This window comes from Carcharhinus amblyrhynchos, chromosome 33 (genome assembly GCF_965287045.1).
Source record: "Carcharhinus amblyrhynchos chromosome 33, sCarAmb.v2.hapA, whole genome shotgun sequence".
Lineage (NCBI taxonomy): Eukaryota > Metazoa > Chordata > Chondrichthyes > Carcharhiniformes > Carcharhinidae > Carcharhinus > Carcharhinus amblyrhynchos.
This window is the reverse complement of record NC_137356.1, coordinates 2729346-2756297: the sequence shown is the minus strand read 5'-3', so window position 1 is coordinate 2756297 and position 26952 is coordinate 2729346. Positions and strand designations below refer to the sequence as shown.

The 26952-nt window shown below is 44.4% G+C and overlaps 1 protein-coding gene across 3 annotated transcripts in view; it reads right to left on the bottom strand.

Annotated features, from left to right (window-relative positions):
• The window catches only part of khsrp (KH-type splicing regulatory protein), a 58446-nt gene extending 33435 nt beyond the window's left edge, over nt 1–25011 (bottom strand). For all 3 annotated transcript variants that reach the window (XM_080216716.1, XM_080216718.1, XM_080216717.1), the window contains exons 1-2: nt 24682–25011; nt 2106–2202 (exon numbers count right to left, since the gene is read on the bottom strand). In XM_080216716.1, coding sequence (XP_080072842.1) covers nt 2106–2202; nt 24682–24807 — 223 coding nt within the window. In that variant the 5' untranslated portion in view covers nt 24808–25011. The remainder of the gene's footprint in view (nt 1–2105; nt 2203–24681) is intronic.
• Nucleotides 25012–26952: the final 1941 nt, after the last annotated feature.

The window sequence follows — 26952 nt, the reverse complement described above, 5'->3', positions numbered from 1 at the left end:
TGTGGGATGGGTTCTTTGATGGCTAGTGCAGCACAGTAAAAATAAAGCATTAGAAACTTGAACTGAAAGCTTTATGCAAATGCATCAAAACATCTAGATAAGTGAAGGGAAAATTGTACATGCAAAATGTAAACAGGGCTGAATTTAGTTGGATTTTACTTCATCCCAGTCATGATCGTTGCTCACATTTTATTCACTATAGTGAGCGTGTATTTCACATTTCCATGTCATGGTTATATGACACCATTTATAGGGACATGAGTCACATAAAAGAGAAACAGGCAGATTGGCTCAGAACTGTTCCACGATGAATTCTGGATTAAACTATGTCCAGGACAATCAGTACACTGATTATTTTTATATATCACAATGGCATGACATGGCTCTCTCTTCAGTGTTGACGTTCAGTCTAAATCCGACTGCAGTGGATCTGAAGCCCACGTAGCTGAGGAGACCACCCAGGTCAAGTGCAGAACTGTGTGGCCTGACAATCCCCCAGGTTCTGGATGTCATACAGCTCAGCACACAGCTACCTGATAGGAATTCTTCATTCAGATCACAAATACTAATTTCAGGTCAAACCCACTTTATCAGCATATAAAAACCAGCTTTACAGTCACGAATCAGATACGGACAGAAACAGATTCCATTGCAAATTGCCACAGAGCTGAGGATGCCCCCGTTTAAGTGTCACACTTCCAAGGCAAAGTTGGAGGGCAGTACCCTTCCCCCCAAAACTGCCAAAGATTGTATCCGGAGCAGCGACTGGACATTTCTGACACTATCCTTTCCCACAGGAAACATTAAAATGGGAAGTTTTACAGAATCCTAGAATCCCTACAGTGCCATTTGGTCCATCGAATCTACAGCAACTTTCTGACAGAGAATCGTACCCAGACCATCCCCCTGTCCTATCCCTGTAACGCCACACATTTACCCTGCTAATCCTCCTAACCTACACATCCTTGGACACTAAGGGATAATTTAGCAAGGCCAATCCACCTAACCTGCTCATCTTTGGGCTGTGGGAGGAAAACAAAGCACCTGGAGGAAACCGAGGCAGACACAGAGCAAATGTGCAAATTCCAGTCACCCAAGGCTGGAATCGAACCTGGGTCCCTGATACCGAGGCAGCAGTGCTAACCACTGTATCACCGTGACATATTTCAAAGAATGCTTTGAGTCAACGCTGCTCAGAATGAGGCACATGGCAAATGGTGTGGGACTGAGCACCAGAGAAAGATGTTCTTCCAGTGCTTGTTGTGTGCCATGCAATGCATTGGGATTTTCCAAAAGCTCATTTAGCTTTCGAGCACTTGCAATAAAAGTTTGACAGTGAACAAGAGTCTCAAGCAATAAAAAAGCCAATTAGACAAAAATGCCCATTTTCTAATACCATCTATTCACTGTATTCCCTCTCTCGCAAGAGAATCCCCCAATTGTATTTTGAACACATTTATGACACCTGCTTTTTAATAACCCTCCCAAGATTTATTCCATCACTTAATTCACTGAAAAACAAATCCCTTGTGGTAAGCTCACAATCTTGCCTTTAAATACTTGAGTAAAGTGAAAAGAATTATCTGCATCTGCTTACTCAATCCCCCTCATATTCAAAAAAGGGTTACCTGAGCAGGATGAATGGGCTATCTCATGAACAAACTTTGACCCAACTGCATGGTCACCATCAGATGATCTTTTGGGCAATAATGGGTGAGCAAAACACATTGTGAACAGTGAAGGATTCACAGTGAGCGAGGCACATCACTTTGTGACCTTCTCCATTAGTCACAACAGCTGCAATTCACACCACTGCTCCCAATATTATTTTACACTAATGTTAATCCCAGCGGCTGTGACTCATCACCAGACATGTTTGCAACCAAATTATTTAATATAGGCAGCATCTGTCACCACAACTGAGACTGAACCAAGGATAGTTTGCTTGCCAGTCTTTAATCATTACAAAAATTCTGCATTAACTGCAACGAAAGTAAATGTTATATTGCTGAAGACTGGTACTGTCAGCTATCGAGGCAAAACAATGACTAACTACAAGCCTCAGCACAAATTGCAGGAACCAAACTATCCTCAAATTGTCTTACCTCCATCTTCCAGTTGTCGCTTTTGGCCAACAAATCCAAATTCTGGTGTGCTGTGGTTTACCGTTGTGGCTGTGTCACCTCCAATTTTAGCAGCTATCTGCAGATTTATTAAAAGTCATAGTCAGAATAAATTATACTTGTATGTAACTGAGTAATCTGAAGCATTGCAGAATTTTCTCAGCCGTTGGCTCTGCTTTAAGCCACATGAGGAAAATCCATGACTCCTGCAGGCACCAAGCAGATGGAGCCTGTTAGCAGCAGACCCCAGATACACACACCATCACAAATGTGAAGTGGTTTCCAAACCTGTTTCAGTGTACAATACTTCCAGACCATCAAACTTCATTGTGTGCACTTTCATCAGATGCCAGGTGGGCCGTCCAGTTTCACCTTTTAGACTTTAGTAGTTTAATACAACTCAGGCTTCCAAAAGAAGGGTTAGGTTGATAACCCTTCCAAAAGGGTTAGGTTGATTGCCATGCTAAATTGACCCTAGTTGGGGGGGCACTATGAATCACATTACTGTGGAACTGGAGTCATATGTAGGCCAGACCAGATAATGACAGCCAATTTCCTTCCCTAAAAGGATATGAATGAACCAGATGGGTTTCTGCAACAACTGATGATGATTTCATGGTCAACGGTAGGCTGTTACTAGGACTCTAAGCCAGGTTCTCATAACAATACCCCAAGTCTCTCAATTACTAATTCCTGCTGAATACCATGCACTGCACACCTCTCAGAATGACTTGCGTACCAAACAGCACAAACAGAAAGCGACAGAACAAAGCAAATGAACGATCAATGGATCTGATCTAAGCTCTGCAGTTCTGCCACATCCAGTTGTGAGTGGTGATAGAAAGTTAAACAACTCACTAGACGAGGAGGCTCCACAAATCATCTCACCCACAATGATGGAGGAGCCAGAATTAACAAGTGGATGACCCATCTCAGCCTCAACCAGCATTACAGACGCCGGTCTTCAGCCATTACAACTTACTCCAAAGGTTATTGTATTGAGTCGGAGGGAATGGGGGAGCTCCTGAATGAATACTTTGCGTCGGTATCCACGAAGGAGAGGGGTTCGGAATCGTGCGGTCTCTTGGAGGGAGCTGAGGATCAGTTGCAGGAAATATCTATTACGAGGGAGGAAGTGCTAGGGCTTTTAGGTAGCGTAAGGACGGATAAAGCTCCAGGGCCTGATGGTATTTATCCCAGGCTGCTTAGGGAGGTGAAAGATGAAATTGCTGGGCCTCTGGCGCAAATCTTTGTCTCTTCTTTGGACACAGGTGAGGTCCCAGAAGACTGGAGGGTAGCAAATGTGGTACCGCTGTTTAAAAAAGGTAGTAGGGATAACCCTGGAAATTATAGACCGGTGAGTTTGACATCAGTGGTAGGGAAATTAATGGAAAAAATACTTAGGGGTAGGATGTATGAGCATTTGGAGCGTTGTGATCTGATTAGGGATACGCAACATGGCTTTGTTAGAGGGAGGTCTTGCCTTACGAATCTGGTGGAATTCTTTGAGGAGGTGACAAAAACGGTTGACGATGGGAGAGCCGTTGATGTCATCTATATGGATTTCAGTAAGGCGTTTGACAAAGTCCCTCATGGTCGGCTGGTAGAAAAGGTTAAGGCGCATGGGATACGAGGTCAGGTAGCTAGGTGGATTGAGAACTGGCTGGGCAATAGGAGACAGAGGGTAGTTGTGGAGGGGACCTTGTCGGGCTGGAGGCCAGTGACCAGTGGTGTGCCGCAGGGCTCAGTACTGGGACCTCTCCTCTTTGTAGTATACATAAATGACTTGGAAGAGAGCGTAGGTGGTGTGATCAGCAAGTTTGCTGATGACACCAAGATGGCAGGGTTGGCAGGTACTGAAGTGGAATGTCAGGTGATACAACAGGATATAGATAGGTTGGTGCATTGGGCAGATAGGTGGCAGATGGAATTTAATCCTGACAAATGCGAGGTGATGCATTTTGGAAGGAATAATGCAGAGAGGAGCTATGTGATAAAAGGTAGACCGATTAGGAGTATAGACATACAGAGGGACCTGGGAGTGCAGGTTCACAAATCCATGAAGGTTGCGACACAAGTGGAGAAGGTTGTTAGGAAGGCTTATGGAATGCTAGCCTTTATAGGAAGGGGTATAGAGTATAAAAGCTGCTGTCTAATGCTTCAGTTGTATAGAATGTTGGTTAGACCGCATTTGGAGTGCTGCGTCCAGTTCTGGTCACCTTACTACCGGAAGGACGTGGAGGCTCTGGAGAGGGTTCAGAGGAGGTTTACCAGGATGTTGCCTGGCATGGAGGGGCTGGGTTACGAGGAAAGGTTGGAGAAACTGGGACTTTTCTCCTTGGAAAGATGGAGGTTGAGGGGGGACATGATAGAGGTATATAAGATACTGAAGGGAATAGATAGAGTCAATAGTGAGAGACTGCTCCCTAGACTGGGTACAAATACGAGAGGTCATGATTTAAGGGTGAGGGGGGAGAGGTATAATTTGGATGTGAGAGGAAGGTTCTTTACGCAGAGAGTTGTGGGGGTATGGAACGCGCTACCGAGTAGGGTGGTGGAGGCAGGAACGTTGGACTCGTTTAAGGTTCAGTTAGACAGACATGAGTGAAACGACGATGGAGGATTATAGTAGGGGCTATTAGATAAGGTCAGAACCTCAGGAGACACCGGAAATGCAGGCTTGTAAGTTAACGTTTTTGTCTTTTTATTCCGCAGGTGGAGGTCCACCTCATTGTCAAACGAGGGCATGCACACGGTGGGTCGTGCGTGGGCTGCTCTTGGAGGTTCCGGGAGTGGCCGAGTACTTCGTGTCGGTGTGTGCTTGATCCTGGACCGGTAGACAGGCGCTGCAACAGCTCGGTGACTAGCACTGCTGGCTGTGCAGATACATGGATTTGGGCCTGTGTCTGTGGGAGTTTGTGCATTCTCCCTGTGGTTGCGTGGGTTTCCTTCGGGCGCTCCGGTTTCCTCCCACACCCCAAAGATGTGCTCTTAGGCTGATTGGTTTACCAAATTGACACTATTCTCCCCTGAATCTGGCTAAGTTAGGGGTTCCATTCGTAGACACGCAGGGTAGAATAAGTGTAGGGTGATGCGGCGGCGTGGGCTCGTTGGGCCGAAGGGCCTGTTTCCCGTGCTGGGTTGTTCTTTGTTATCAAGTAACTGAAGCTGCTGAATACTGCAAAGGCCAAGGTCCTGACCACATTCCAGCAGCAGTACTGAGGACATGCACTCCAGAACTTGCCACGCCCTGAGTCAAACTGTCCCAGTACAGCTACAACAGTGTAAAGTTGTCCCTAGTACATTCTGTACATAAACAGAACAAATCGTGGGCCTCAGTACCTCCCTCTGCGGCTGGATCCTGAACTTCCTAACTCTCAGACCACAACCAGGACAGGCAACAACACCTCTTCCACGATCATCATCATCAACACCAGTGGCCCACAAAGCTGCATTCTCAGCTCCTGACTATACTCCTTGTACACCTATGACTGCGCAGCCAAATTCTCCTCTAATTTGATATTCAAGTTTGCTGACAACACCACCATAGTGGGTCAGCTCTCAAACAATGAGGAGGGGGTACAGGAATGAGATAGAGAATCTGATGAACTGGTGCAGCAACGGTAATCCCTCCCTCGATGTCAACAAAACGAAGGAGATTGTCATGGACTTCAGAAAGCGTAAAGGAGAACTGCCACTGTCTACATCATTGGGGACGAAGTAGAAAGGATTGAGAGCTTCAAGTTTTTAGGTGCCCAGATCACCAACCTGTCCTAGTCCCCTCATGCCGACGCTATAGTTAAGAAAACTCACCAACGCCCCTGCCTTCTCAGAAGACTAAGGAAATTTGGCATGTCAGCTGCAACTCTCACCAATTTTTACAGATGCACCATAGAAAGCATTCTTTCTGGTTGTATCACAGCTTGATCTGGCTCCTGCTCTGTCCAAGACCGCAAGGAACTATAAGTTCTGAACGTAGCCCCCCAATCCATCATGCAAACCAGCCTCCATTCATTGACTCTACACTTCCTGCTGCCCTGGCAAAGCAGCCAGCATAATTAAGGACCCCACGCACCCCAGACATTCTCTCTTCCACCTTCTTCCTTCAGGAAAAAGATGCAAAAGTCTGAGGTCACGTTCTAACCCACTCAGGAACAGATTCTTCCCTGTCAGGCTTTTGAATGGACTCGCTTTGCGTTAAGTTGATCTTTCTCTACACCCTATGACTGTAACACTACATTCTGCAATCTCATTTCCTTCTCTATGCACTGCATGCTTTGTCTGTACAGCGTGCTAGAAACAATACTTTTCACCATATACTAATGCATGTGACAATAAATCAAATCAAATCCAATCTGCCAATTACTATCCTGTCAGTCCACTCTCAATGATCACTGATGTGATGGAAGGGGAAATTAATATCGCTATCAAGCAGCTCTTGCTGAGCAACAGCTTGTTCACAGACACTCAGACACTTGGGTTCTGCCAGGGCCACACTGCTCTCGAGTTCATTACAGCCTTAGTTCAAACATGGGCAAAAGGGCTGTACTGCAGAGGTGAGGTGAGAGTGACTGCCCTTGACAACAAGGCAGCATTTGTCAGAGTATGACATCAGGAATATCAGAGTAAATGGAAATCAGGTGTTCACCTCTCCACTGGTTGGAGTCATACCTGTACAAAGGAAGATGATTCTGGTTGCTAGAGGTCAGTCCCCTCAGTTCCAGTGTATCACTGCAGAACACAAGATAGTGTCCTGTTCCAAGCATCTCCAGCTGCCTCAACAACCCCAGTGACTTGGAAACACACAGCCATTCCTTCACTGTCACTGGGTCAAATTCCTGGAACTCTGTCTCCAACAGCACTATGGATGTATTTACACCGCATGGACTGCAAGGGTTCAAGAAGGCAGTTCACCCAACCTTCTCAAGGGATCAGGGATGGGCAATAAATGTTGGCCTAGCCAGTGATAAACAAACCCCACGAATGAATAAAACAAATGAGAATGTAATAATCAATTGTGCATCAACTTATCACTCCCTCAGCTCACTTTACATGGCAACCAGGAAAGAGAAGGCAACTCAAACACCATTAGCTTGTACTGCATCAGAATGCAGAGACTCTACAATGCTGGGTATGTTTTAAGGAAATATATTCCCATTTTTGAAAGCAATTACCCAGAATTGACACAATGAAACACCAATGCTAGCTGTTCTTTGCTCACTACCTTTGGGGGTAAAGAATCCAACAATATGACATTTTACTAACCATTCAGGTTCCACCTGCGGCCCAACAATAGTTAATGCCTTCAGACACAAACAAAAAGAGATCCAACAAGCCTATTTAACGATGTTCATGAGTTTGTAATGCAAAATATGCTCAACCACCTCTGAGAAAAGGTACTTGTGTCATTTAAAGTACACTGGCTCCCCAAGTTGATTCAGTGACTGGGTTTGGTAAACAGAGAAATGTTGCTGCTCTGGGTTTACTGATCTGAAACACAACAGCAGATTGGTTGGCCAGAGGTGAAAGTAGATTTGAGAAAGAAAACCGGAAAACTGAAGTTTCCCATCCCTCATCTCTACTCTCTGCTGGAAAAGCACGTGGCATAAATTGCTCGACTAGTTCAGGGTCAAATATAACGCAAGACACCTCCAGGGACCGAACAGTCTGATGCACACACTCAAAGCATGTAAAACGGCTGAAAATGAGGGCGGGCATATGACACTATCAACAACCCACACACAGCACAGCATCTGAGTAAGCATCCACACACGTGGAGTAGACAGTGGCCAAGGTAAGTATCGGCACTGTCAAAGGTCAGGGTCACATTCTAAATTTTCAACTTAGAATGTGCAAACTCCACACCGGCAGTGACCCGAGGTCAGAACTGAATCTGGGTCCCTGGCACAGTGAGGCAGCAGTGCTAACCACTGTGCCACCCATACCTACCCCAGAGGGATTTGAAAAGGGAAGAAGGAAGTTTTCCCACTTCTCACGGCAATTCCAGTGGAGGAGAAACTTGCTGGTCAAAGGTTCAGAAGAAACAACTGACCCGCACAATTACAAAAAAAAAGCATTTCCTTCCTTGCCTCTAACTGACCTATGGCAGAACGGGATAAGTCCATTCCGTTTTCCCCAATCACTGGTCATGAAGCAGAAGGTAATAAACAATGCAAATGGAATGCTGGCTTTTATTTCAAAGGGGGCTGGGGTATGAAAGTACAGAGGCATTGCTGCTGTACAAAGTATTTGTGAGGCCACATTTGGAATCGCATGTACAGTTTTTGTCCCCTATTTGAAGGCAGTTTACTGGGATGATCCTAGGTATGGAGGGACTGTCAAACGAGGAAAGATTAAACCGGTTAGCTCTGTCCTCCATGGAGTTCAGAAGAATGAGAGGTGATGTCATTGAAACATAGATTCTTTAAGGGTTTGACCGGGTAAATGATGGAGAGGATGTCTCCCGTCATGGGAAGGTGTAGGATGAGAGGCATAGTCACAGAAAAAGGGGATGCTCCTTATGTAAATGTTCCATAAGCATACTAATTTAACATATTTTCTCCCCACTTTCTCCACCTAGTCACTATTTTCTATTTGATTTTTTGTCACTTCAATTCTTTTAAGATTGAACATAAATAAATAGCATATAGCCAAATTCAATCCCTCATCCAGTCTAAACGTTGGTTTATACATTGCATTATCAACTCTCCAAATATTCTTTCGTACGCTCTTCAGGTCTTGCATTTTAAACACCATCAAAACTCCTCTCAATCTCCATCTCTTCGAGAATAGACACAGCTTCTCCAGCCAACCAACGTAACTGAAGTCCCTCATCCCTGGAACCTTGCCTGTAAATCTTCTCTGCAATCTCTCTAATACCTTCATACCTCTCCTGAGGTTCAATGCCCAGAATTAGATTCAGCCGACACAGTTGAGGCTGAATCTGGACTTTAAAAAAAAATCTTGGTTTTCGTAAACTATGCTCCTTCTTGTAAAGCCTAATATTTTGTAGGCCTTAAATTCTCAAACTGCCCTGCCACCTTCAGCTTATACATATCCCTCACACCTCTCACGATTTTTATCTCATTTTATGACAATACATCCCATTCTTTGAATCAAACTGTATCACTTCACACTTATCCACGATAAGTTTCATCTGAACATGCCCTCGAGGTCCATTACTATCCCCCTCAGTTCACAATTCTTCCAAGTTTTGTGTCAATCTGTTTATTTTGAAACTATGCTTTGGGGATAGTTTCTTTGGATTACACTGCCTGGTATTATGCAACAAGTTAGGATTAAAGACCTCAGTGAAGGTACCATATCATGACTGAATTTTACATACAGTTTGGGGGAGAGAAGAGTGGGTCCAAGACTAGTATTTTAAGCTTAAATAATGTTAATTGTGAGGGCATGAAAGTAGAACATAGAACATTACACTGCAGTACATGCCCTTCGGCCCTCGATGTTGCGCTGACCCATGAAACCAATCTAACCTACACCATTCCAATATCATCCATATATTTATCCAATGACCATTTAAATACCCTTAAAGTTGGCGAGTCCACTACTGTTGCAGGCAGGGCATTCCACACCCTTACTACCCTCTGAGTAAAGAGCCTACCTCTGACATCTGTCCTATATCTAGCACCCCTCAATTTAAAGCTATGTCCCCTCGTGCTAGCCATCACCATCCGAGGAAAAAAGCTCTCATTGTCCACCCTATCTAATCCTCTGATCATCTTCTATTAAGTCACCTCTTAACCTTCGTCTCTGTAATGAAAACAGCCTCAAGTCCCTCAGCCTTTCCTAAGACCTTCCCACCATACCAGGCAACATCCTGGTAAATCTCCTCTGCACCCTTTCCGATGCTTCCACATCCTTCCGACATTGAGGCGACCAGAACTGTATGCAATACTCCAAGTGCTGCCGCACCAGAGTTTTGTACAGCTGCAACATGACCTCATGGTTCCTAAACTCAATCCCTCTACCAATAAAAGCTAACACACCGTAAGCCTTATTAACAACCCTATCAACCTGGGTGCCAACTTTGAGGGATCTAAGCACATGGACACTGAGATCTCTCTGCTCAACAACACTACCAAGTAACTGACCATTAACCCAGTACTCTGTATTCTTGTTACTCCTTCCAAAGTGAATCACTTCACACTTTTCCGCATTAAACTCCATTTGCCATCTCTCAGCCCAGCTCTGCAGCTTATCTATGTCGCTATGTAACCTGCAACATCCTTCCACTCTGTCCACAGCTCCACCAACTTTAGTGTCATCCGCAAATTTACTAACCCATCCTTCCACACCTTCATCCAGGTCATTTATAAAAATGACAAACAGCAGTGGCCCCAAAACAGATCCTTGCAGTACACCACTAGTAACTGAACTCCAGGATGAATATTTCACATCACCACCACTCTCTGTCTTCTTGCAGCTAGCCAATTTCTGATCCAAATCACTAAATCACCCTCGATCCCATGCCTCCATACCTTCTGCATTAGCTTACCGTGGGGAACCTTATCAAACGCTTCACTGAAATCCACATATACGACATCAACTGCTTCACCCCCATCCACCTCTTTGGTCACCTTCTCAAAGAATTCAATAAGATTTGTGAGGCACGACGCACCCTTCACAAAACTGTGCTGACTATCCCTAATCAAATTATTTCTTTCTAGACAGTTATAAATCCTACCTCTTATAATCCTTTCCAAAACTTTGCCCACAACAGAAGTAAGGCTCAGTCAAAAATTAGGTTCAAGGATTGGTCAATAAATATGCAGTGGCAAACATTTAAATTGATATTCCATAATACAGAACGGATACATTCCAACAAAAAATAGATCCAAGAGGAAGACCCACTATCCATGATTAACTGAAAAATCTGAAGAGATCGCTTCAAACTTAAAGAAAGAGTACATAATTGTGTAAAGATGGATCACAGGTCAGGAGATTGGACTGTATATGAAAAATAGTGAAGAATAACTAGATTGATAAGGAAAAAAGTATGAGAGAAAGCTAGCTGGATTTTTAAAGAGATGTTTCTACACATATTTAAATAAGCAATGTTAATAAAGCTAACCTTGATCACATAGAAAGTGAGTTTGGGGAAATAAAACATGGAAAAAAAGATGGTAGATGAACTGAACATGTATTTTGTATTAGTCTTCACTCTCCAGGATACAAGCAACATCCCAGAAACAGCTCTGAATCAGGAAATGAAAGGAAGGGAGGAATGCAGGAAAATTACAATCAGAGAAGTGGTACCGAATAAATGGCTGGAGCGGCAGGCTGACAAATCACAGGTGTTCAGTGAAGTGGCTAATGAGGCAGCTGATAGATGGGTTCCAATTTTCTAAACTTCCCTTGATGCAGAGAAGGTTTTATTAGATTGCAAATCATGAATATGATTCCTTTATTCGGAAAGCAGAGTGGGGGAAACAAAGGTGGGAACCACGAGCTAGTTAGCTTAACATCAGTCATAGGGAAAGTGCTATCATTAAAGACATTATAGCAGAGCTCTTTAGAAAGAAAACTGAGGTAATCAGGCAGAGCCATCATGGTTTTGTGAAAAAGAAATCATGTTTAATGAGTATTTTGGAGTTATTTAGGGGAGTGCTGCGGACAATGGGGAACCAATGTACTATAGCAAGATAGCCAGATGGCACAAGATGGCACATCAAAAATTGTGAAAAATAAAAAGCTCATGTTATATAGGGGTAACATACTGCCATCGACACAAGGTTGGCTAGCTAACAGGAAAGAGTCGGCACAAATAGGCAAGTTTTGGTTTGCAAGATGCAATGAGCTAAGTGCCATAGGGACTGATAGGTGCTGCAGCCCCAACTTCTACAATCTATGTAAATCACTTGGATGGAGGGATGGTTGGCAACTTTGCTGATGACACAAAGGTCAGAAATTGTGTTGTGAAGAGGACAGAAGGAAGCTCCAAAAAGATAGGGATAAAGTGAGTGGACAAATTATCTGGCAAAATGGAGTCTAATGTGGGGAAGTGGGAAATGTCAATTTTGAAAGTAAAAAATCTGCATATTATCGAAATGGCTAATGATTGCAGGGCTGTGGTAAAAACTGCAAAAGGCTAACAAGTAGGTTCAGCAAGTAATTAGGAAAGTAAATAGAACGTTATCAGTTATTTTGAGGGGAACTGAACACAGAAGTACGGAGATTATGCTTCAGTTATACAGGACAGCAGTGCAACCACTTCTGGAGTGGTATGTACAGTACTGGTCACATTATTTCAAGGAGGAGGTAAATGCATTGGAAGTTCAGATAAGGTTTACCAGACTAATAGCTGGAATTAGAGGGGTGTCTTATAAGGAAAGATTGGACAGACTGGGCTTGGATCACCTGAGTTTACAAGAGAAAGAGGTCACTTGACCGAAACATAAAAGCACAATGCTGGAAGTGTACTACAGACCTCGCAGCACCCCACAGGAGACAGAGGAGCAGATGTATAGTCAGATACTGAAAAAGCAGGGTAGTTGTGGAGGGTGACTAGCTTCCCCCATACTGATCGGGTCTCCCTTACAGCCAGATGGAGAGCAATTTTTTGGATGTGTCCAAGAGGACTTTTTGATACAGTTTGTTGACAATCCAACCAGGGAGGGGGCAGTATTAGACTTGGTATTGGTGAATGAGCCAGGCCAGGTGATCAATGTTTCAGTGGGGGGCTTAGCGGCCATAGTTTCATAAGATTTCAGATAGTCATGGATAAGGACAAGAGTGGCCCTCGGGTGAGGGTGCTTATTTGGACGAGGGACAAATATATCCGAATTAGACCGGAGCTGAGGAGTGTGGATCGGGGGCGGCTATTTGAGGGCAAATCCATATCTGGTACGTAGGAGGCTTTTAAAGCCCAGTTGACTGAAGTGCAAGACAGACACATTCCCCCAAAATCTGGGATAGAAATGGCAGGATTCCATGGACGGCAAGAAAAATTGTAAGCTCAGTAAAAAGGAAAACAAAAGTATACAGGTCCAGACAACTAACTAACAAAACCCTTGAGTATAAAGTCGGAAGGAATTTAAATATGGAATTAGGAGGGCTAAAAGGGGCCACAAAACATTTAGCAAACAGGGTCAAGGAGAATCCCATGGCTTTTTATGCATATATTAAAGCAAGTGGGTATCAAGAGAAAGTTATCCCACTCAAGGGTAATGCAGGGAAATTAAGCGTGGAGCCACAGGAAGTAGGGGAGATCCTTAATGGGTACTCTACATCAGTATTCACCAAGAAGGACATGACAGATGTTGAAGTCAGGGATAGATGTGTGAACATTCTAAAGAATATCAATATAATTGAAGGAAGAAGTGTTGGGTATCCTAAATTGCATTAAGGTCGCACGTCCTCGGGGTCAGATGGGATCAATTCCAGGTTTCTGCGGGAGGGAAGGCGAGAAATAGCTGGGGCCTGAACAGATATCTTCACATCCTCTTTTATCAGAGGTGAGGTTCCACAGGACTGGAGAATAGCCAATGTTGTTCCCTTGTTTAAGAAAGGAAGCATGGATAATCCAGGTAATTATAGACCAGGGAGCCTGATGTCAGTGGTGGGGAAGCTTTTGGGGAAAACGTGGAGGCTCAGGATACATGCATATTTGAAAGAAAATGGACTAATTAGTGTCAGGCAGCATGGTTTTGAGCAGGGAAGGTCACTGATTTGACTTTATTGAAGAAGTGACCAAGATAATTGATGAGGGAAGGACTATGGATGGACTTTATATGGACTTTGACAAGATCCCACATTGCAGATTGCTACATAAACTAAAATCACATGAGATTCAGGGTGGGCTGGCTAGGCAGAAACAGAACTGTCTTGGTTATAGAAAACAGTAGCAGTAGAAAGATATTTTTCATAATGGAGATCTGTAAATAGTGGTGTACCGCAGGGACCAGTGCTGGGACCTCTGTTGTTTCTATTATATACAAATGATCTGGAGGAAAATATGGGTGGTCTGATTAGTAAGCTGCAGATGACACAAAGATTTGCAGAGTTGCTGATAAGCTGACAGTGCCGGGGATTGTCAGAGGATGCAACACGATATAGATAGATTGGAGACTTGGACACAGAAATGGCAGATGGGAGTTTAATTTGGACAAATGCGAGGTGATGCATTTTGGGGGATCAAATTTAGGTGAATTATACTGTAAATGGCAGAATCCTTTGGAACATTAGAGGGACCTCGGTGTGCAGATCCAAAGTTCCCTCAAAGTGGCAAGACAGGTGGCCAAGATGACTAAAGCAGCATAAGTACTCAATGCCTCTTCACTGACCAGGGCATTGAGTACAAGATTTGGCAAACCATGTTGCAGCTATATAAAGCCTTCATTAGGCTACGTTTGGAGTACTGCATGCAGTTCTGGTCACCACACTATTGGAAGGACCTGGAAACTTTGAAGATATTGCTTGGTCTCGAGGGTGTTGGCAATGAGGAGAGTTTGAATAAACTAGGATTGTTTTCACCGGAAAGACAGAGACCTGATAGAGGTCGATAAAATTATACAAGGAATAGACAGAATTGATAGAGGCTTTTTCCTAGGATGGAAGTGTCAATTCAAGGAGACAAATTCAAGGTGAGAAAGTTTAACGGAGACGTGGGGGGGAGATTTTTCCACACAGAGTGGTGTGTGCCTGGAACGCACTGCCAGAGGTGGTGATGAAAGCAGGAACATTAGCAATATCTAAGATCTGGATGGGTACGTGAACAGGGAGGGAATAGAGGGATATGGACCAAGTGAGAGGAGGATTTTCTTGTAGTTTAGTTTGGGCATGATTGGGACTGTTTGGAGAGTTGAAGGACCTGTTTGTGTGCTGCACTTTCTCTATAACCCCTGCTTCCATTGTACACCTCCATTTGGTGCCACTCTTCCTATCAACACCCGTTTGCCATGCAAATGCGAAATGCTTTTATGCTAGCTGCCAGTCTTCCTTCAATCTCTTTTTCTTTCTCTAATCTTTATAATTTCCTTCCAAGAACTTGCAAATTCAGCCTTGCTCTCAGTTGTATTTTCAACTTGACAACTGGCACTGGATCTTACATTTTATAACTTTCATCATTCAGGGAGTCTTGGCTTTGTTTGTCTTAGATTTCCTGAAGTATCTGAACTTCCTCTTTAAAAGTAGCTCGTTTTTTCATTTGTTTTGCCTGCCAATCTTAGAATTTACCTGGCAACAATCCACTCTCGGCCCAGGAGATTCATTGGGAGGGGAGCAATTAATTTTACTCGGCACTGTTCTTACTATCGCTAATCCCAACCTTAAGATGCTATGATCACTACCATCTAAACATCACCCCTACAAACACTTGATTCACCTCACCTCCTTGAACTAGATCCAGCAAGGTCTCCTTCATTGGACCCAAATAAAACTGATGTAGAATTCTCTTGGATACACTTTAGAAACACCTCCCTCATTACATTATTACCACCCCAGTCCAGAATGCAACCAAGGTGTTGAGACTGACTAGAGGGCTTGAGTAAGAAATCCAGAGGCACCATCTAATGCTGACTGCAGCAGCCTAGCTTCTACTCTGGAATGCCTTCCTGCAGTTGAGCTATTGAGGGGATTGCTTTGGTTTTCCTCCTGCGTTAGGCAAGAAAAGGGAGTATACCACATTGCCCTTGAGCTTGCTCAAACATTTAATACAATCATCGTTGATCTTGGGCCACTTCACTGCCCATTCTTTGATTCCCTGAGACACCAAATGTCCGTCTATCCTAGCCTTAAATGTATTCAATGTTGAAGCATCCACATACCGCTGGGGCTGATAGCTCTCGGAGCCAAGTAATTTCCCCTAAGTCTCAGAGACTGTGCCCCCATGTTTTAGATTCTGATCAACAGAAACAACCTCTTACCCCAACAAGCCCCTTCAGAATTGTGTATTTTTCAATAAGATCGCTTCTCATTCTTCTAAACTCCAGAGCAAATAGATCTAATTTACTCAGCCTCACATCATAACAATCCTAAACCTTTGCGACACCACCTCCATTGCTAGTATAAAGTGTTATTCACCTCCAGTATCTCTGCAGCAGCAGGCAAAGCAAGTAGCATTCTTTCAAACTGAAGGAATATCAGAATTAAAGCTTGGTTCCATGCGATTTCACCACTGAGCACAAGGTGCTTGGGGTGGGGCGGGGCGGGGTGGGGGGGGGGGGCGGCAGCGGCACTTGGAAATGTTTTTGAGATATTTGTTTTAAATGATATTTGTTATAAGTGTTTTTTTTTGGGGGGGGGGGGAGACTTGGAAATGTTTTTGAGTGTTAAACTTCTTAAATCAGCCAAGACCAGATAATTCTGAAGTACTTTTTGATGGCCTGGTGTGTTGCATGATTCTGCCCAGAATTCCATACAAGAAGAGTGCCAAGTGGACTCTCTGCCAGAAAAAGCAGACAAGGAACAGATGACATTTCTCTGTCATCAGAAGAAACAAGACAAAATCAAAGTGGACATACCCAACACAGCACATCCACAGACAAGAGCTGACTCTCAAAATCAGTGACTAAAGACTTGTACAAGGTAGGGGTCTGAAAGAGTGCCATAAAGGGGAACAGGTCCGGACTGAAGGATTAAAGTACAGAATGCCACAGAACTGGCAACTAAAAGATGCAGCTACAAATAGTGCAATGAGGGAATGGTTGTGGGAAGGATGATGGAAAGAAACAATAACTTAAGTTAAAGTCAGAAACCAGATATTGGGAAGGAAACAGGCACTCTCCTTTCGTGGAATACACCTTTTTAAAAAAACTGTTTTTGGAACGTGGACAAGGTCAGCATTTATTGTCCTTCTCGAATTGCCCTCGAGAAGGTAGCGGTGAGCTGCCTTCTTGAACCGCTGCAGTCCATGTCATGCAGGTACACCTGCAGTGCTGTTAGGGAGGGAGTTAACTGTGAAGGAATGGTGATAAAATTCCAAATCAGGATGATCTGTGGATTGGAGGGAATTTGCAGGTGGGGAACTTGTCCTTCTAGATAGTGGAGGTTGCAGGTTTGCGAAGTGTTGCTGAGACAGCCTTCGTATGTTGCATCGTGCACCTTACAGATGGTACACACTTCTGCCACTATGCCTCAGTGGTGGAGGGAGTGAATTGAAAGGAGGTTGATGGGAAGCTGGTCAAGCAGGGTTTTGTGTTCTGGACATCAAGTCGAGTGCTGTAGTGTCCAGGCAAGAGGAGAATATTCCATCACACTCCAGACTTGTCATTTTAGTTCCCGCATAAGTCTAAATTTCCTCATTTAAAAACTCCCTTGCAAAGTGCTGGGGGACCTTTACTAATTCAACACAACATAAATGCAAGCTGTTGTTACTCCCCAGCTTTGTAACTGCAAGCAGTGAGACAAATAGATCCTTCTCCTCCAGGGACTGATTCAACTCACAGGAGAGTTAAAGCCCTCAGAGCTTGGAAAAGAAATCATCCTTGGCACATCAACGACTGAGGAAATCAAACACATAGCACAGTGTCGGCATCCTCAGACTCTGACCAGGAGGGGGCACAATTTGCCCCACTGGGAAAACAGCCACAATTCCAACTCTTGGGACACTGAGGAGTAACTCAACTGTACAGAGACCATGAGGAAGGAGCCTATTCAGACAATTTTCCAGAAGTAACCAAATAATTCAAGACTCACCTTTCATCACAGATTTTATGCCATTTCCCACTCAGCTGAGAAATTAAATGAATTTTCATGCAAAGAATTTGCCAGCTTTGTTTCTAAACCAAAAAGGTCGATTAACTCATCAACTGCCAGTGAGTTGAGGATTGCTAAGGCAACTGAACAGTGTGTAAAACATGCTGATTCTTGAACTGGTGGGAACACTGAACTAACATAGCATGGATAAATACAAGGTTATTAAGGTTGGCCTGTGAAAAGAGTGAGCTTACAGTCCAAAGATGTGTAGGTTCTTATGTTTGACTATGACAGATTGACTATGCTGAATTGCCCCTGGTCAGTGGGATTAACAGAGTAAATGGGGTTATGGGTATAGGGCTTGGAGTTGATGCAGGCTCAATGGGCCGAATGACCTCTGCACTGTAGGATTCTATGATAAATAAGAACATAAATATTAATGGGCCAAACTTTCAGAAGACTGGCCATATCCAGTGAGGTAATTTCATCACAAGGGCACCAAACCATATTGTGTTAATTCCAGCTGCACATTCTTGGCTGAGAGATGTGCCATTTATTGTATCAAATGCAAACATGATCAGCTCATTCTTGAGCATCTTTTTCAGACAATGGTTAACATTTTTGGGGATGAGTTTGCCTCAATCAGGTTCTTGTCCATCTGGCTGGTAGCTCAGTTAGTTAGGATACATTTATTAGTGTAGATCTCAGTCAAGTTCACAGCAACAACTCCACAACCGTCACCAACACCCCCAGCTGGGGATGAGGAACGTGACTCTTGACTGATAACCATTGACACCTCTTGGGAGAGTACAAAGATGGCTGGTGAGGTCAGGACGTGGCTCAGCTCTAAAGATGTTGTGGCTAAACTGCACAGATCAGCACCTGTGCCTCAGCAAGGATTCCAAAGCCTCTGAAGGGAAGGGAATTTTCAGAAAGAGGGGCTACAGTTCACTAACACAGCATTTCTGCACTATTCCTTAATTTATAGGGACAACTGTCAGCTATTTAGCCCCTCATGGTTGATCTACACCTCTTTTCTATTTCCTGTACATAAGAACTAGAAGGAGTAGGCCATCCCCATGGTAGGCTATTGCAGAAAATGCAGATGCATGGGATTGATGGTGATTTAGCAGTTTGGATCAGGAATTGGCTAGCTGATAGAAGACAGAGGGTGGTGGTTGATGGGAAATATTCAACCTGGAGTTCAGTTACAAGTGGTGTACCTCAAGGATCTGTTTTGGGGCCACTGCTGTTTGTCATTTTTACAAATGACCTGCATGAGGGTGTAGAAGGATGGATTAGTAAATTTGCTGATGACAGCAAAGTCGAAGGAGTTGTAGACAGTGAGGATGGATGTTACAGTTTGCAGAAGGACATAGATAAGATGCAAAGCTGAGCCGAGAGGTGGCAGATGGAGTTTAACACGGAAAAGCGTGAGGTGATTCACTTTGGTAAGAATAACAGGAGTACAGAATATAGGCTAATGGAAGGACTCTTAGTAGTGTTGACGAGCAGAGAGATCTCGGGGTACGTGGGCATAGCTCCCTGAAAGTTGGCACCCAAGTTGATAAGGCTGTTAAGGCGGCATATGGTGTGTTAGCTTTTATTGGTAGAAGGATTGAGTATCAGAGCTGTGAGGTCATGTTACAACTGTACAAAACTCTGGTGCAGTCGCACTTGGAGTATTGCGTACAGTTCTGGTCGCCGCATTATAAGAAAGATGTGGAGGCATTGGAAACGGTGCAGAGGAGGTTTATCAGGATGTTGCCTGGTATGGTGGGAAGGTCTTATGAGGAAAGGCTGAGGGACTTGAGGTTATTTTCATTGGAGAGAAGAAGGTTATGAGGTGACCTGATGAAGGCATACAAGACGATCAAAGGATTGGATAGGGTGGACAGTGAGAGCCTTTTACCTCGGATGGTGATGGCTAACACAAGGGGACATAGCTTTAAATTAAGGGGTGGTAATTATAGGACAGATGTCAGAGGTAGGTTTTTTACTCAGAGAGTAGTAAGGTCGTGGAACACCCTGCCTGCAGCAGTTGTGGACTCGCCAACTTTAAGGGCGTTCAAATGGTCAGTGGATAGGCATATGGATAACATTGGAATAGTTTAGGTTAGAGGGTCATTAGATTAGTTCCACTGGTCGGCGCAACATCGAGGGCCAAAGGGCCTGTACTGCGCTGTAATGTTCTATGTTCTATCTGGCCCCTCAAACCTGCTCTGCCATTCAGTAAGATCGTGGCTGATCTTTTCATGGACTCGCCTCCACTTACCTGCCCACTCACCATCACCTTTAATTCCTTCAAAAATGTATCTATCCTTGCCTTAAAAACATTCAATGAGATAGCCTCAACTGCTTCACTAGGCAGGGAGTTCCAAAGATTCACAACTCTTTGTATGAAGTTTGTCCTCAACTCAGTCCTAAATCTACTTCCCCTTATTGAGGCTGCGTCCCCTAGTTCTGGCTTCACCTGCCACTGGATACAACCTCCCTGCTTCTTATCTAGCCCCTTCACAATCTTACATGTTTCTCTAAGATCCACCCATTCTTCTGAATTCCATTCGGTATATCAGTCTGTTTTCTCTGAATCACTGAAATCTATTGCGCCTATTTATTTTCAACTCCTCCAGAGTTAAGAATCTCTCCAATTACTCCATTAAATTATATTGGGGTCCTTGATTATTGAATCTCTGCCTCTGTTATGGAAATAATAACCAGCTTTATATAACCTATCCTCATACCCACACTTTCAGCCCAGCAAGATTCTGCTGAATATCTGTTGTACCCCTTCAAGGTCAGTATCTTTCCAGAGATGTGAAGCTCAGAACAGAATGCAGTGTTCCACACTGGGAGCTCATTGCTCTGTCCTGAGGTAGGAGCAGTTACAAACTGTTCAGAATCAAGGGAGATGGTGTCGTCAGTGATATTGTCACTAAACTCGCAATCCAGAGATCCAGGGTAATGCTCTGGGGACACAGGTCCCAATCCCACCATGACAGATAGTGGAATGTAAATTCCGTGAAAAAATCTGGAATTAAAAGTCTACCGATCACTATGAAACCATTGTTGATCGTCATTAAAAACTTGGAAGGAAACCTGCCATCATTACTGGGTCTTGCCAGCATGCGACTCCAGACATAACAATGCAGTTGACTCATTGTATCCAGCAGTAACAAAGAAAACAAAGACATGAACCTGGACAGGTCAACCAAGATCTTCACTATCACTGGATCAAAATCCTGGAATAGTGCTGTTCTTATACAGCGGTTCAAGGCAGTGGCTCACCAACATTTTCTCAAGGACAACTCGAAATTCAGCAATAAATGTTGGCCTAACCAGCACCTCCCACGTGCCATGAATTAATTGTTAAAAATTCAGCCGACAAATATAACCTTAAATGGGTGGAAAGGTAAGAGCAGGAAAAATACCACCAGTCAAATCCTCCCCTTGGTATATTCAGGGGAAGAAACTGACTGGAGGACATTCTCACGTTCTCCCGTACCTCTCCATACTGCACACAATGTCAGATCAAAGAGTCAGTCACCTGCTCCTTCCCTTCATTACCCAAATTCTTTGAATCAGTTCTATCCTCTCTGCATGAAAAAAAAACAGACATAACCTCCTCCCTTTCCCACTTTCAAAATCTCAAACAGGATCACAAAGCTTGTTCTACAGAACCTGCTGTGACCCAGAGACTTTTGGCTCTATAGCCCTTTCAGCACAATCAAACTGCTCTCACTACTATCCAAGCTGTGATCCCTGTATTGTCAGTGTTATACCTGCAGTGTGATATGTTCATTCCTCCACACACAAAAGCTTGAAAATGTACAAGAGTACTATTGGGTGTTTTTCATTCTAGGAAGCATCATGTTAAAAAAATCTGTTCCTTCACAACTGATCAGAACTATGACATAACAACACACTTCCAACGTTAACCAATGACCAAATGCAATCAATGCATTCTAGATTTGAAAAAAAGACAGCTATAAAATTGTAAAACTCATGAAGTGGAGTGGGCTGCAGTGCACACCATCTGCTCTTTGACCTCAGATCCAGCAATGACCTGTCTCTTCATGAGTGAGAGAAATTGAGGCCAGTTTTGGTTAGCATAAGCCCACAATTAGGTACTTCCTGACACCAAAATGCTGCATTAGAGGGGGCATGGGCTTTTCTTCCACTATTGGACTCTGAATGAATGCACACTCACTCAATATTACTGTCCTTGGCTCAAAAAACATGAAACTGTTTCTCTAGCAACACTCCACCTCAAACAAAATTCATCAATATATAGAAAAACACAATCTCTAAATTTTACACATATAAATAACATAGTTCAATCATTTCCTACTCAAAATTCACGTTTCTCATAATTTTTAGGCAATAAAGATTTTACACAATTTGAGTTTGTAGTTATCTCGCAATAAAACTCAAATCTACAAAGTGTTTTATGACAATCTAGTGGGTTAATAATCTTTTATTTCAGCGCATAATAGAATTGGTGTATTTCTGTTAAACACAATACATACTGGCTCAGACAAAAATACAACAACCTTCAGCTGCCCATTGGCCCTACAATGATATCCCAGCCTAACGCTGCTACCTGAACAGCATAAAGCAATCCCTCAGAGGCAATATGCTTCCTCTTTCAAGGTGGACCCATGCAGACACAGAGAAAGTGCAGATTCTGCACACACAATGACCCAAGTCAGGAATTGAACACAGGTCCCTGGCACTATGAGACAGCAGTGCTAACCACAGTGTCACCTCTTGCATCCCTGCATGCAAGGATAGAATGTACTATAGCCAAAATTTAGGCAACACAAATAGCAAAGTGGATAACAGAGGTCCTGGAGGTGTAATCATACAATCCCAACAGGAAGCCATTCTGCTCTTTGAGTCTGCACCACCCACAGTCCCACCCAGGTCCTATTCCTGTAACCCCACATATTTACACTGTTAATCCCTTAATACCAGAATCAATTTATCATGGCCAATCAATCTAACCCACACACCTTTGGACTGTGGAACAAAACCCATACACACACACACAAGGGTTGGGGCAGGGGGAAAAAACATGTAAACTCCACAATGACCCAAGGCCGGAGTTTCTGGACTTCCAGAAGACATTTCACAAGATGCCATACAAGGATAAGACAAAATACTGTGGATGCTGGGATCCAAAACGAAAACAGAAAATGCTGGAAAATCTCAGCAGGTCTGACAATATCTGTGGAGAAAGAATAGAGCCAATATTTTCAATGTGGATGACCTTTCATCAAAGCTGTCACGAGGTTAGTTCACATGTGATGGGGTAATTTATTAGCTTGAATCAAGAATGGACTAACCAACAGAAAGCAGAGAGTGGGAATAAATGGGTCTTCTTCTGACTGTGTCATCCCACGAGTTGCATTTGCCAGAGTTCAGTCTTATAGACCAACTATTCACAATGTGTGTCATTTTTATTTAAAAGTGTCACAAGCAGGCTTACATTAAAGCTTCAATAAAGTTACTGTGAAAATTCACTGTCGTCACACCCTGTCGCCTGATCGGGTACACCGAGGAAGAATTTAGCATGGCCAACGCACCAAACAGCACATGCTCCAGACTGTGAAAGGAAACCCAGACACAGAACATGCAGATTCCGCACGCACAATGATGCAAGTAAGGAACTGAACACAAGTCCTTGGCGCTATGAGACAGCAGTGCTAACGATTGTGCCATCCCTTGCATTCTTGGATGCAAGAATAGAATGTATTATAGCCAAAATTTAGGCAAACAGATGAGAAAACAAGTTGCAATGAGGAAATAAGAGATTTAGAAATGGATAAGTGACCGAGGGATCAAGATTAAGCAGATGGAATTTAATGAGGGTAAGTTATAGATTATCTATTTTGGTCAGAGAATAAGAAGTCAAAATATCTAAATGGAGAGAAACCTCAAAATGCTTCTGTGCAGAGAGAGATCTGGGTGTCCTCATGCATGAATCTCAGAAAGCATGTAGGTACAGCAGCTGAAAAGGAAAGCCAAATGGAAATTTTGGCATTCATTGCTAATAGAATACACAACATGGTGGCACAGTGGTTAGCACTGCAACCTCATAGCACCAGGGACTCTCATTCAATTCCAGCCTTGGATCACAGTGTGGAGTTTACATGCCACCACCTCCCCCCCCACCCCGTAAATGTCTGTGTAGGTTTCCTCCCACACTGCAAAGGTGTGCTGGTTAGGTTGATTGGCTATGCTAAATTGTCTCTTAGTGTCAGGAGGATTAGCTAGAGTAAATACATGGGTTATGGGGATAGGAATTTGGTGGAATTGTGGTTGGTGCAGACACAATGGGGTAAATGGCCTCCTTCTGCACTGTAAGGATTCTAATGATATCCAAAGTTGTGCCATTTAGGTAGACTGGCCATGCTAAACGTGTGAAATGATGGGGATAGGGCAGGGGAAAGGACCTAGGTAAAATACTCTTGTCAAAGGGTCAGTGCAGATTTGGCGGGCCTTATGGCCTCTTCTGCACTGCAAGGATTCTACAAGAGTGGGGACATGCAGATAGATAAGGCATTGGTGACACCACACCTGGAGTACTGCACACGGCGGGGTGTCTGGTGTAGGCCACGGGGCGGGGGGGGGGGGGGGCGGTTATGGGGAACCTACCCTCGGGTATAATCCCCACCCCCGGACAGTGCAGAGACTGTGAAGAATAACCCCAACTAGGCGGGGACAGTCCCCCTACCTCCTCTCTCTCGGGGCTGGGGTCGCTCGGCCTTTCCAGCATTTTCTGCCGGGTTCACACAGAGAGCTGCCCCCGGCGCGGCCTACTCACTCAGGCTTCACCCTCTCTCCATCTCCCGCCACCATCTCCTGACTCCACTCCAGCCCTCCCCCGGGAACTCACCTGCCGGGCTCGCTGCACCGCGTCCGCGAACGCGTCCGGCTTTTTGAAGGCCGCTCCGGCTGCCCCGGGCCCGGCCGCGCCGGCACCGACTGCGTGCGGGGGCGCCGCTGCCGCGAAATCCGCCATTTCGAGCTGGCTGGGCGGCTGAACGGACTAGCTGTGTGTGTAGGGGAGGGGGGTGTTATCCGCGGGGGTAGATGGATTTATTTCGCCCGTCTCCCTCCCTCCACTCGCTCGCTCTCCGCCTTCCCTCAGCCTCACAGCCTGGCGCCGGCTCCAATCTCCCCGCTCGCAGGCCTGGGCCCAGTAATGGCTTCCAATTGCTCCCGCCTCGACACCGCCAAGAGAGGGGCGGGCTTTGCGGGAGGGTGACGTCACCCTCTGATTGACATCTCGCCCCTCCAATGGAAACGGCAGACACCCGTAAAGCCCCTCTGATTGACGTCCAGATTGTCCAATATCAACGCCGGATCCCAAAGACGCCAGTTTGATTGACAGCGCGACTCTCCAATAGAAATGGGAAGCCGGAGTGATTGACGTCTCTATTCTCCAATGGGTAATCGAGGGCGCCCAGAACTTCAGGATGATTGACAGACGCATTCACCAATAGATACGTGCCATTGGGCAGACGTCACGCTGATCTGGGCCCCGGTGCCGGAGACCGGGGACTGATTGGTCAAGCGTTTGGCCAATGGGCTGTGAGTGTGGACGGTAGGCGGGTCGGCAGGGTCAGGCGGCTCTGGGTGAGGAAACATGTGGAGAAATGGAGGGAATCGGAGCTGAGGAGAAATACTGGAATCTGGTCATAGCTGAACCTTCTGTTTCAGCACCATGCAGTTCCAGCCTGTGTCTGATATTTAATATCTACAAGTTTAATTCCCCAGAATCACTTAATTTGAAAGAATTCAAAGAGAATTTACAGCACATTACTGGACCCAGATGGATTATTCTGGAAGTTTAAGCACAGTTAGAGAAGCAGACTAGACCCTTAGGTTTAGATATAGAAGAGAGGTGCAAACAAGATGAACTAAACCCTTATAAACCCACTGGTTGGGTCCCAGCTGGAATATTATGTTCAAATCTTGGAATAGGGTAAGGAGGAAATTGGCTGGAATGGTTCCCGGGTTGAGGGACTTCAGTTATGTGTCTTCAGTGGACATACGAGATCTAATACCTTGTGAAGAGGAACGGTAGCCCGATTTGGGCATTCACTGAGTTGGCATATAACTCGAGAGCCGCCCATCTGCTATATAGAGTCGAGTACATGATGACTGATTTCACAGGTATATTGCAGTCTGCATTACTCACTAGCCTAACTACTCTATTAACTGATCGATTACACTGTGATGTGGAGAGACTGGGAGTGTTGTCTTTAGAACAGAGCAAGAGTGGCACAGTGGTTGGCATTGCTGCCTCCCACCGCCAGGTACTCAGGTTCAATTCCGGCCTTGGATCTTTGTATGGAGTTTGCACGTTCTCCTCATGTCTACGTGGGGTTTGTCCGGGTGCTCCAGTTTCCTCTCAGCCCAAAGGTGTGCAGGTTAGGTGGATTGGCCGTGCTACATTGCTTAGTGGACTAAGATAGGTAAGTGGGGAATTAGCTGGGTAAGTACGTGGGGCTATGGGATAGAGCCTGGGTAAGATGATCTGTCAGAGACTTGGCACGGACTTGATGGGCTGAATGGTCTCCATCTGCACTAAGGATTCTATGAGAGCTAAGCGAAGATTTAATGGACAAGCTCAAAATTACGAGGATATTTGGTAAGAGCAAACAGGGAGAACCGAGAGGATTGGCAACTCGGACATGGATTTGAAGTACAGTAACTGACAAAACATTCAGAGTTAGTTACGATTGGGAATGGATTGCTGGAAAGAACAATGGCAACAGATTAATTTCCAAAATCAAATTGGATAAATACTTGAAGGACAAAAATTGTTGAACTATTGGGAAAGGGCAACAGAATGGAAGAGCTCTAACAGAGACTGATCCAAATGATCTCCTCCTTTACAGTATAATGTAATCTATCAATACTTCAGACATCTCAAATTGCATGATAATCAATGAAGCAATTTTGAAGTGTGGTCACTTTGGTAATGTAGGAAATGTGGCAGTCAATTTGAGATCTGTATTTCAGATGTGTATTGGAGGACAAAGAATGTCCAGAACACTGGGGAGAATACCCTGCTCTCTTGTTATTTCCTTCCAAAGAGAACAGCAGAAGCCTTGATTTACCATCATGTTGGAAAGATAGAAACACTGACAGTGCTGCA